Source organism: Diuraphis noxia, unplaced genomic scaffold (genome assembly GCF_037042655.1).
Source record: "Diuraphis noxia isolate RWA-SAM2 unplaced genomic scaffold, SU_Dnox_SAM2 contig0001, whole genome shotgun sequence".
In the NCBI taxonomy this organism is placed as follows: Eukaryota; Metazoa; Arthropoda; class Insecta; order Hemiptera; family Aphididae; genus Diuraphis; species Diuraphis noxia.
Window position 1 is genome coordinate 73,438,165 of NW_028301711.1, and position 13,389 is coordinate 73,451,553.

Below are 13,389 nucleotides of genomic sequence, written 5' to 3' on the forward strand. Positions count from 1 at the left end.
CCTGCCTCTTATTTAGTGGATTATACATTCGCACACTTATAAGTTAAATTTTGTAAGCCACATATCTATATAATCCTAGCTCATCAAATAAGCTGTTATTGTAATCGCATGGCATGAATTTAATCGAAGTTTCAATTATTACTTTCATTTTGCTATCGACCGCACAAACAACGCGTAAACTATTCGTCATATAACCGAATAAATTGTTATTTTATATTTTTTATATTCACATTTAGTAAATTATAATATAATAAAGGCATTAATTATTGTAAGTTTATCGTATTTTTGAACGTAATTATAATTCAAGTTATATAAAGTTACATAATTAATAAGTCAATAGTAAGTTTCCTTATAACATTTAAATTTAATTAAAAATAAGTAATGATAAATAATAATATTAATTTTAAACTTTTTAAAACGTTTTTATCTACTTAACTTAAATCAATTAAAAATTATAATTAACTCGCCCAGCCTTAAAATATATACAATATACATGAAATATTATAATCGCAACAATATTGTCTGCATTGTAATAATTTTGGTGTTAGGCATAAAAAATATAATTTTTCATGTATTTGTGACTTGGATTTGATGCGAATTTATTGATGTGCCCTATAATTAAGGGTTTGTTGGAAAAAAAATCATCTCGAAAAGATGAAGTATAAAATGTATAAGTCATAACAAGGGTTTGAGACTTCAAACATTTGCTTAATTTTTTTTTAATTTTTATAAAATCTAGCTTGGAGCTTTGGAAACTTGTGTCATGTTCCAAAAATACAATTTTTAAAAGTTTATTTTTGTGATGAGTTTTTTGAAAAGTAGTTTTTTTATATTTTTAATTAATCTTAACTTAATTATGTCATAAGCCACTAATGAAAACCAAAATTAATTATTTATTTTCTATTGTTCAATTTAATAATGAAAGTATGAGGTTATAAACATATCAGAGGTCTTAATAAAATATTAATCATTTTTTCGAATATGACTTACGCCTATAGAATATAGAAATAATTATTATTACAACAATAAGGTACCATATATAAAAACATTATAAAATAAAACATAAGCTAAACGATCATCCAATAGATATGTTTTGTTTGAAAACTATATATTATATAGGTAGACCTTTGACCTATCGGTGCATCGGAACTTCCAAGATGAATACCATTTATTGTATAGGTACGGCTGCGAGGGAAAGTTGACGCAAAAAATATGTAAATTATTCCTTGCTTATTTATTATTTTAAATTGCACGACGAGCAATATTTTGTGAATTTTCAATCCATATAGGTGCATAATTATTATTGTTAAACAATATAAGTGCATTTGATTCACTAAATTTTTGGTCGCCATTATGAACTCTCATCATTTGATTTTCGTATATAGAATCCGCGCTCCTATATAATATTATATTCGCACAAGATTTTTACTTATTTCGGCAACATAATATCAATTTTACCTACAACGCGTTCTTAACAATCAGATAAATCCTATGTCAATCATTATTTTTCATGACATAACAGACAAGTACCTATTATATGAATAGGAGAAGATTATTTTCAAACTATTACGAAAGCTGGAGAACCGATGTTGGTGCGCCGCGGAGTCGGTCTGCTGCAGTGACTCAGTTGGTGCCGATAACGCGTCACCAATGGGAATTTTCTAGCTTGCATCACATAATAATATGATGCTGAATGTATCGGTATCGTTTATTACATAACACATGACGGTAATAATGTGAAGCTTTAAAGTGGAATTTTGAAAATAAATGGTAGTTCCACCATAATAATAATAATATTACGTATAATATGTGTGCACACCTGTAATAATACATAATATACTGCAACTTATGAAACCGGCCGAGTGGCGCGTGTATATTATAGTTACTGTCAAGTTGACTATAGAAAGTGTCTGCGCAGGACAAACGTTAATTGCTTATAAGATAATATATAAATTATATTTTTACAAACCATAATTTATATAATATGTGGATGTGTAGCGTTTGTCGGCAAATGTTCACTGATGATATACCCACGTCTTATAGTCTGGTAGTCTGGTTTAAGCCTGACTACCTGCAGGGATACCAGAATCAACGCAGTGATATCCATATTAATTTAAAACTGTGATATTATACAATATTAAAAAGACAAAATAGATTTATAATACCTTAAGTATTAGCGGTATTGCTGACATGTCTATTTTGGTAAAATACATAAAAAATAACATTGAGAATATTTGAATATCTAAAAAATACAATTTAGATCTATTATTACAATTGGCCATGACGCATAGTGAAATATTGTTAAAAAGAATACATTCTTCGAGTGAATATTTATATTTACCAAGTTTACTCTATGATAAACTTATGAATAAATGAATTGTCTTATAGCACTATTGCAGCAGTTATTGTACTCCTACGCGGATTGTTTACAAATTATGTGAGGCGTGTACTTAAGTTGAATTTTACATTATATCAATTATTACTGAATATAAAATATGCAGCCAGCAAATAATTTTTAAAATTAATATTATACTCTTTTCAAAATCCTAGCGAGTACATATCGCTGTTCTATACAGAAACAGTAAGAACTAAGAACACCGTGTACTCTTAAGTTTACTATAGTGCTATTATACTTTACAATATTGATATTTTAATAGGCATGTATAAAAACCGCCTGGAGTCCACGCCCAAGCAATATGTTTTAATATAAAGCTATTTACTATACTAACTAATTAATTTACTAAAAATAATAAAATCGCTAATTATCAGTATTTATAATATTTCTCATCAGCTAACAATATTGTGTACAATATTATCAACTTCAAAATGTCTGATAATGTGATATAAATTATTATTATGTTTACCATGCCATATTTTTTCGATCACGTATAGTTAATCTTAATATTATGTATTATTCAGTATTCTATTGTAATATTATTTTTTTAGAAATAATAAAATAATAATTAAAAATAATTTCAACTATACCTATATTATGTATAAAAAATTCTTTATTCATAATAGGTATTGAAAATACCTATTAATAATGTGCATAAAAAAAGCAAAATGTGAAATTGTTGTAATGTAATTTAAATTTCTGCATAATATATATTATTACTGTAAAATTAAGTAGTATTCGAATAATAATAATAATAATAATAATAGTTGTCATTATATACATTTTTATTAACGCTGGTATAGGTATTTATCAAAGATGTACCTAAATTACAAAATAAAATAATTGCATAGGTACATGCACTTTTTTTTTGTAACTATGAGTAGGGAGTTATTATTTCATCACGAACGAAGAAAGGAAGACAGCCATTTAATTTCAATAACTGTACATATTAATATATATAATAAGACATATACGTTACACTAAATTGTTATGTTACACAAAAACTGATTTTTTTCTGATTGTTATCAAAGATAATTTTCGAGAACGTTCGCTGCTCACTTTTTACTTTTCTTCTAAACCACATTATGAATTCTAGAAGCCATTTTCAAAGACTAGTCATTTCACCTAATATAATGTTTACGTAATTCGACGATAATCAGTATCATATCAAATTAACAGTAGAAGTAATAATATTAATTAACTATTTATTCTTATAAGTTGAAGTAAAACATGATAATAATCCGCATACAACAATATTATATTATTATGAAATTTGTTACTACGTAGGTACACGCGTGCACCCAATAAACACAAATTAATTGAACGAAAACAATAAATAAAATGTAGTAATTTATCCATTATTTAAATCAAATATGATTATTAGTTAAAACAATTTATTGATTTACAAATCGTTAGTTGATAAAATTTATTAAAAATAAGTAAATAAGCACCTTTTTAATAAAATAAAATAAAAGCAACTATTTTGAGCTATATGTAGGTACATTGTACAGTCAATTGAAAATTTGAATTCTTAAGAAATTGTGATAATATTATATAGTTAAAATTAACTATTGATATAATAAGGTATTTAAACTATTTATATTATTTCCTGATCAGAATTAGTTTTTGTTCAATGCCGTTGCCGTTCTCATTCCCATGCGTTAAACATAAATTATTTATTTGTTATAACATCCATCACCAGTCTCTAATAATGGCACTATTAAATGTAAAATACAAAAAAAAAATAGAAATCGAAGATAAAAGGCCATTTTTATTAATTATTTGAATATAATTTCGAAAATTATGTTTTGAAATTGTAGTAAACTGATTATAATTATGATGCCCGTGCGAATTATTTTCACTCCTTAATGAAGTACAATATTATTATAATATTATGTATGTCATAATAAAATTCGTAATTCATTATAATACATAACAATATTCAAATCGTTTATGTACACGAGATGCAAAAAAGACCAAATCCATTTTTATCAAAATTGAGATTTTCTTATGCGAAATATTTGCGTCGTTTTACCTTTTTTTCATTTCAATCACATAACGAATATTTACCAAGATATCGACAAATAACATAAAGAACTATAAGTATAAATATTAAATATCAATTTCGATTTTATCAACTATGGTCCAAGTCCAGTTATTCAGACTTATAGATCATTTTGAAAAATGTTTATCTCAGACTTCAACCCAATTAATACGTTTTATTTTTAGGCTTGGCTCTTCTTATTAAGATTATCTGCAATTAAGATTACATTAATTATAATATTATGTATTTTAAATTATATTTAAATATGTAATATGTAATATCATAGGTTTGGTATGATGTGAAGCGGTGTTTGTCGTCAATCACAAATGTATACTGAGGTCAAGCATCGGTCAATGTTACTAGTTCCCGGATGGGTGACCACCAGGATTTTAGTTACAAATCCTCGACGCATATATACACGTGTTCTAACCGACCTACTCCTCCCTTCGCACTCGTTTTAGATTACTGAATTTTCATTTATTAATGTATAATAGCACACAGATCCAGACGATGATGATATCTACTTTAATATATTTCTGGTGAGATAATTTAAAATGTTGCTGGTATGGAACTCGGTATTTGGGATCTCGAGAGATTCGCGCACATACCTACGAATTCCCCGCCACATTTGCAAGCGTGATGTATCTGTGTGTGTGTGTGTGTGTGTGTGTGTGTGTGTGTGTGTGTGTGTGTGTGTGTGTGTGTGTGTGTGTGTGTGTGTGTGTGTGTGTGTGTGTGTGTGTGTGTGTGTGTGTGTGTGTGTGTGTGTGTGTGTGTGTGTGTGTGTGTGTGTGTGTGTGTGTGTGTGTGTGTGTGTGTGTGTGTGTGTGTGTGTGTGTGTGTGTGTGTGTGTGTATAATATTATGCTGACTATACCTACATAAGGTTATTTTTTTATGATGATCTCGATTTTTCGTAGGTATTTATTATGCGCGACGAGGATAACATACAACAACATAATATAACCGCTATATTTTACATAGCCGTTCGGCGAATTTAACCGTTTTTGTTTTCAATTCAGTAAGCATGCAGACGATTTTGATCGAATGTTCTTCTTTGCAATCGTCGACACATTACTTAATTTTCGAGCGGTTCACGCTTTCTTATTTTTTTTTTCTCAATCCGTCCACACATTTTTTTCACACGAACAGAGTTTAGTTCACGCGCGCGAGCCCAGATTTAAAAAAAAAATAATAAAAAAAACGATCCTTTATTGTATTCTCTTCTTGCGCACCAAGTGCAATTCATTATTATTCAATCCGTTGGTAAGACGACAAACTGAGCTCTTTATAGCGATTAGTATAGGTACCTACATAACACAGTATGTATATATGTGGTGTAGTTTACGATTACGTTTAATATTTAAAAACTCGAAAAACCATTATCTTTGCAGTAATATGTACCTACCTGCATGCATATCGACAGTTTCCCACGGATATACTCGTAATATTATAATATGCTGCACGTGGACACAGCAGCAGGACAGACATCAGCAATAATTATCATATTATTCCGACGGATTTCGCGAGACGGCAGTATAAATAATTGTAATTAATGTTATGCTCAACAGTTATTGATTGTGAATATAATATAATATTTTAATATCTTCACGAATAGAATTCCTATAGACTACGTTTCCACGTTTTAACATGATAAAATAACATTAGGATGATATAATAATATTATACCTACTGCTATAATATTTCAATTAAAATCAAATTTAGCGTAGGTAGTATTGTTTATTAATGTTGCGTCTTCCAAATCTTCCATGATATGTTGTGCCGACGATTGACGATATAGAGAATATTATATTATTATATCAATTGATACGTCTTATCAATACATGAAAACAATAATAATACCTAGGTAACAATGTTATAGTAACTAGGTTGTTTATGATAATATTATTTATGATGGCGTTCAATGGTTTGAAATCCACGGACAATGATATGGACAGTGGCGTAAACTGGGGGTCGCACGGGGTTGCATTTGCGACCTCTGAAAATATTATAGAGTTGTAAGAGTGACCCCGAAAATCACGATTTAAGTTTACAAAAAATTAAAATATCAATAATTATTCAATTAATTAACTAATTTATATTTTGAGAACAAATTTTTTTTTTGTTTTTTGTTTTGGATCACTGGAATTATTATTATTTTATATACTTTCCACATTTTCTTATACTCTTGTTTTTGACTATTTTCTATTAATATACCTACCAATATGTATTTATTGTGATCAACAGAGTTGAATCTCAATGGTAGCTGAATATTAATAGTGAAAACGTGTTTCACTATTTTATGTTTATAGATTAAAATTATTATTATTTGTTTTTTTACATATTCATTTATTTTTTGACACTTGTATTTATTTCTTATTCCGCGAATGATGCAAAATTAAAAGTGTTTCAATAGTTTGCTAAAATAGACTAATTTCTTGTAAAAATATCGAAGTCGAATGTAAGCATCTATTTTTACTTTAAATTAATAAATAACTTTTGATTTGTATGATGCATTAAGTTTAAAGTAGCGGTTAAAATATATTACTGATTTACATTGTATTAAAACTACAATTTTGACAAATAAAACAATTTATATTTAATCTGTAAATTAATTTATCAGGACGTCGCAGCTAAAATAATATTATTATTGAACAAGTTTGATACAGTTATTTATTAGAGTCTAAATTTAAAAAAACTGTTGTATATTTACTGTAATATACTTCGTATATTGTTTAAGAAAATTATGCATGTTCTATTGACGGTAATCAATCATAATATACCCTATTTATATTGTATATTCATATAATACATACCAGTCACTAATAGATACTATATGTTTAAGGTTAAAATAATTTTGTAGAGATTGTGTACTTTTTACTTATAATATCATATTTAGAACAATATAAAACTTTGTAGGAGGGTATCAGGGGCTTAGCCCCCCAAAAGTCTGTATAACCGGGAAACTGATTGCAACCCTAACAATTTAACCCAATTTACGCCACTGGATATGGACACTCGCTTCCTTTCTCGGTTATCGATTAAACGCCATCGTCTAATACAATACAATATGGTATCGGAAAATTGTATTATTATGATAATAATTATTATCATCATCATGGCAAAATTACATGCAGGTTACATACGAACGGAGTTATTATACCTATCATGTACCCGATATGTACAAAAAAAAGTGTTTAGCTAAACACGCGTGGGCGCCTTGTCGGTTTGCCACAGCAGTGTAAATATTACGGTACAAGCGAGTATTATGACTTTCTACCGCCGTAAAACGCTAAAACGACGTCTATTTCACTAAGGCACACGCAATAATAATATAATAATAATAATATATAACATTATTATAAACTTTCATTATTCGCCGGCGACGGGAGACGGGTCAACCGTGGTTCCTCGTGGCGATAACCACTTATGCACATTACTCAAAAGGGGGGGGGAGGACATTATTTAAGAATACACGTGGTGTATACGAATGACAATAATTTAACATTTTGTAGGTAGATATAGGTGGGCATAGGTGTTATAATCAGTGGCATGGTTCTGGCAGTGTTGGCTGGTTAATATTTTGCGTCCGTTCTTATAACTCTCCCCCCCCCCCAAAAAAAAAAAAAAACATAATAAATACCTACACAAACGTTGCAATTTTATTTTTATTTTTTTTTAAATACACTCAATTTTGTTTTGAAGGTCCAAATACGGGCCATATGATATTTTGCGCCAATTTTAGTGCTCGTAATTTACGTCACCAATAGCTTTACATTATATAAATGTGTTTATTATTATGAAATTTGCTCCACAGTATAAAAAGTAGCATGTAGTTATAGCACCACATCTAAACCATAATTTTGGTAACCTGCACCACCGTAAAAAACGAAATGTCATTATTTTAGGTGTGGCGAAAATAACATTTTTTTTTTTTTTATACAAGTAGCAAATTTCAAAAGCTATCAAAATCTAACGTAACAGGCGTAAGTTTACCTGCTTAATACAATAAACTATGTATAATAGGTACTTATACCAAAGTATGAACGATATTTTAAACAGAAATATAATAAATGTTCGGTAATAATACTACTATTGTTATGATTATAATTTAGAGTAGGTAATAACAAATAAAAACAAGGATGTGTATGACCTTGAAAATTATAAAAATTACTATAAAATATGCTCAAAAAATATCTAAGCATGTCCTTAGAACGATAAAACCTGACATTATAAATGCGTTGATTTTAAACTATATTGTTCATTATTTGTTAAAAATATAATACTTCTAATAATAACACCTAACTATTATCATGTAAGAGTGAATAACATAATTTTTTAGTGTTAAACTTTTCATGAATTAAATTCCGCAATATTATGTGAGCACGACTAAAATAAAATAAAATATGTAAAAGCGGTAAACATCCTAACTCTAATAATATTATTATACTGTAACGACTGCAGTCGTTCACCTGCAGAAGACCAATATTACAATAATAACACAAATGACTTGTGGTCTGCAGAATAGTGACCGTCGTGTTATTTTCAACAATGATGTGCCCAACCGCGTGAAAATTCAGTTTTTCGGTTTTTTTTTATACACGTGTGGTTTACGTAGAAACAAAAAAACTACTTATGATTATAGATTTCATTTATTTTTTTCCAATATTATTATACATTGCTTAGTAACTATAAAATATGTGATTTTTTTGTTTCGTAATAATGTATAATAATATTGAGTCTGATTACCATTATTATTATTATTAAGTTATTGCCTTGTTATGTATTAAACAATCGCGATGCGTTGACCCGGTTGATCGCGTTTTTCCTGGCCCTACGTGGCATAAAATACTACTTATCCATATTATATTTTAACTATATATTATTAAGGTATCGAAAAATCAACAAACAGACTATTTGCACTGAATGCAGTCCTTAAACATCTTTCCTTTAGCAACCTAGTCTCTTTGTCTCTAAGTCTCTTTCTGTAATGTATACATACTTGCACATGTTGTGCTTGTAATTTGTATAGATATTTAACAATGGATGAGCCATGGTGATATACTGCAATGACATATAAATATAATATGATAAATGCAAATAACAGAGGTAAATTCGCGTGGCAGAACATGGAAAGGAAATACTGTATTTTTCATAAATGTCTCCCATGCTGACTTAGGGACACCTAAAAATATACTGTTAACTATTTTTACTATTGACATAGAATATTTTATTACCTCGAGATATTTTCATGCCCCTCCCACAGATCTCGTACATTACACGTACACAATTTTACATTTTTTTTAAAGAAATGCTTAATTATATATTGTTGTGAGTAGCGCTAGAATTTCAATGCCTTAAAAAATACTCTATTAAAAATCGTTAAATTGTATTTATTAATACCACCAAAAAATAAAAAGTAAAATGTTTCAATTCAATTCAATTCAAAAAAATCTTTTTAAATATTAAAATTTCAATTAGGTAAGTGGTTGCTTTTGTAATTGATCTGGTTTAACTTACCAGTCACGTAATCCTTTTACCTATAAGTTTATCTCGTAAAACAAGTTGCACTATATCATTAATAACTGATTATAGTGATTATAATTCAAGTTCGTTACTATCTGATTATCTGCAGCCACTATGTATCTACTACCTACATATTACACACAGGAGCAAAAAGCCTATTTTAAAAAATATCCCTCTTCCTATAATATATAATGATACATTCTTAGTTACTAATATACTGATTTTTGAATCAGAGGAATTTTACGGAAATTTAGGGGGACTAAACCTCCAAAGCAGCTATGGCCAATTTATCCAATATTTGAAATGTTTGCAGAAGAAAAAAAATATTAATTATGATAATAAGTCAAATTTGTCAAAACTCCTAAATAAAAGTAGGTGCATTAAAATAATTAGTAACACCCAAAACTCATTTTCAACTTACAAAGCTACATCGAATATTATTACCAGAAAAATGCCATCCCTATAGTTATAGCTAATATGAATTCAAAAATGTATGATAAAATAATAATAATCATTAATAAAGTATAATATATAAATTAAGAATAATTTTAAGAAACTACATACTTTTCATTTTTTTTTTTTTTTTTTTTTAGTTTTGTTTATTATATACCTGGTAAATATATAATAAAATACACTACCTTTAAATTATAGTTAAACAATAAGTGCAAGATATGTTTGATACTTATATATTCCACTAAAACATCGTACAAAATAAATATCAGTGTTGCGTATTATTTCTTAAGGAATGATCCCCCACCAGGCTCTGACGCCTTATCATGCGTTTATGTATCGCGCTATTTCTCATGGACGCAAATTTAAAACCTAATTATAACATATAATTTGCGTGTTGTATTAATAATTATTTATTGTTATTGATCCACGACCCGTTTCATACAGTATACGATATACAATACGGCCAACACGTAATAATAAATAATCGCGTGCTGTACCGTATGCACATCCACGCCGACATTTACGAGCCAATAGATTGATTATAATATTATGAGACCTTTGCAGCTTACATAGAGTCTTCTCATATGTATCGTGACCCGATATTTAACAAATTTTGTTCTGACAGTCAAACGGATTTTTAAGACTTTTATATATTGTGCCGATGGTAAATTTATGATCTGCACATCATCCCCTTCATCCCGCCATTAGTAGGCACATAGGTACTATTTAAATAAACTTCATGCGATGAAAAAAAAAAGAAAAGAAAATTAATGAGTGTTCAGTATTTATATATGGAGACCTTTTTTTTATTCTCCGTACCTATACACAAAAAGTAAAAAATCTTAATCTATTCGGTGGCTATGCCCATAAGATGAGACAGCAACGAACGAGTGGTAACAGATGGTAACGATGGGGGCATGGGGCATTGGGCCACATGCCTTGATTTCGAGAACACTACCCTATGGGTATTTACTATTATCTACTTTTTTACTCTTATGACTTGTCCATAAATACATTATTTACATCATCTACACGTTGTATGCAACATTATTATACTACCTACCCAAGTACCTATATAATATAATATGATATTATGCGTTCGGCGTGCGGACATCATGATTACAATACACTTGCCTATACCACGCGTATCACGTAGTTATATTATTATATTATACTCACACAGTGAAAGTGTTTACGAAAATCGTATGCTCGTGTTGTGTGCACACACATAAAGACAGAATATACACGCACACATATACCTAAACAACAGCCGGTCTGGTGTGTGTCGTAACAGACGGCGGCGACGATGAGTTTAATAATATTATTATTATTATATATACGAGCAGAGTTGTAGCGTAAAGTAATAGGTATGTACATATAATAACATGCACGTTATAGGAGTAGGGTTGTCGGGTGTACTAGGGACGGGGGTGGGAGGGGGTCGGATTTTCAATGCCGGTCCTCGGTTGACCTTGCAAAAGAAAGTTTATAACAAATGAAAGTGGTTTTCACTTGTGTGTGCGAGTGCGTGCGCGTTCTCTTCTTCTTTTCTCATACTATTCCTCTTCTTTCTTCTCCTTCTCCTTTTCTTCCTCTCGTTCCTTCCGTTCTCCGTGCAGCTATAATTCTACTATTATAATATGTGTAGTACATGGGCACGGTAGTTTTTTCCCTTTTCCCATATTATTCTTATTTATTTATTATTTTTTTATTGTCGCCACTACCATCGCCACTGCGCTCCCAGCGGCGGCGATGGCAGCGGTGGGAGTTTGGTCCTGACATCGCGACGGTCCGCGCAAGCAGCAGCACCAAGTCCGCGTTTCCGAACGCATCAGTCCGATCTGTCCGCTCGTGCCGTCATGCCGGCCCGAGAACACAGCACTAGTTCTACGTCGTCTTCCGGTCCGCAACCGTCTTCTACATTAGTTCGCGAATAACCAATAGACAAACCAACGTAAACCCAATCATTCCCTCCGACCAATAATTTCCTATAATTAGTGTCCTAGGAATCGTGTTTCTATTTTTTTTTTTTTTTTTTTAAGTTTTATTTTTGTCTTTCGATCGAGCTTCATGAAATAATTTTTTTTTTCAAATTAATTTTCACATAACCTGCTCGCAAAGGTATTATATTCAATTTTCACATAAATAAATGGCTAGAGCGTTTTTGCTTTGACACAGCTCATTTGTAAGATTCGCGTCATGTTCGCCATGTCACCGAGATGCAACCGTCTAAGGTAACTATGATAAATCAATATTATATTTGACATGATATTGGAATTTCCACCTCCCTGCGATTTATTATTGTTATGATCTCCGAGTGCACAAGACTATGATGGCGCCGGACTCCTGCAGTGGATGACTTTAATTTACCTCTATTGTTGCGTTTGTATTTACGCCGACTGCTGACATAATGAGGACCTCGGCTTTCATTGTGATTTGTCATAAATTATACGTAGTCTCTGCACAAATAATATTATTATTTCCTATAATAGTGGTACTCTTTTTGTAACAAATAAAAAAATAAAAATTTAGCTTTTCAAGATCAAACAAAATTCTCAAAAATATTCAACATGCGTACCTACCTACTATTATGGCGTATGCAAATGTGGGTATGAAGTGAGGGGTTAAAAGAGGTTAGATTTTTATACGACCATTATGTAGGTACTATTGTAATATGTTAAAATAGAAATTATTATTTTATATTTTGGCATTATCTATATTAGTATCTACCTATATTATTATAACAAAAATCCACAACATGGTCTGAGTTGAGTAAGATTCTATAGACGATACAATGTTGATATTAAAAAAATCTATGGTTAAAGTAATAACAACTAATAACGTTATAAAATATAAATAGGACAAATGCGATTCATCTGTAGTTGATGCAAGCCGTTATGTGTTTTTTGTATCGTTTTCTAATATTTTAATATTCACAATAATAATTAAAAACGCGGGTCATCGTTTCGTGA

General features: G+C 29.9%; 1 protein-coding gene across 2 annotated transcripts in view; it reads left to right on the top strand.

Moving 5' to 3' along the window:
- Positions 1-12,202: 12,202 nt before the first annotated feature.
- Positions 12,203-13,389, top strand: part of LOC107169563 (uncharacterized) — a 32,965-nt gene continuing 31,778 nt past the window's right edge. Inside the window, exon 1 of one of the 2 annotated variants that reach the window (XM_089218543.1) lies at positions 12,203-12,651. In XM_089218543.1, the coding sequence (XP_089074669.1) occupies positions 12,617-12,651 (35 nt within the window). In that variant the 5' untranslated portion in view covers positions 12,203-12,616. The remainder of the gene's footprint in view (positions 12,652-13,389) is intronic. The other variant, XM_089218549.1, reaches the window with a different exon arrangement.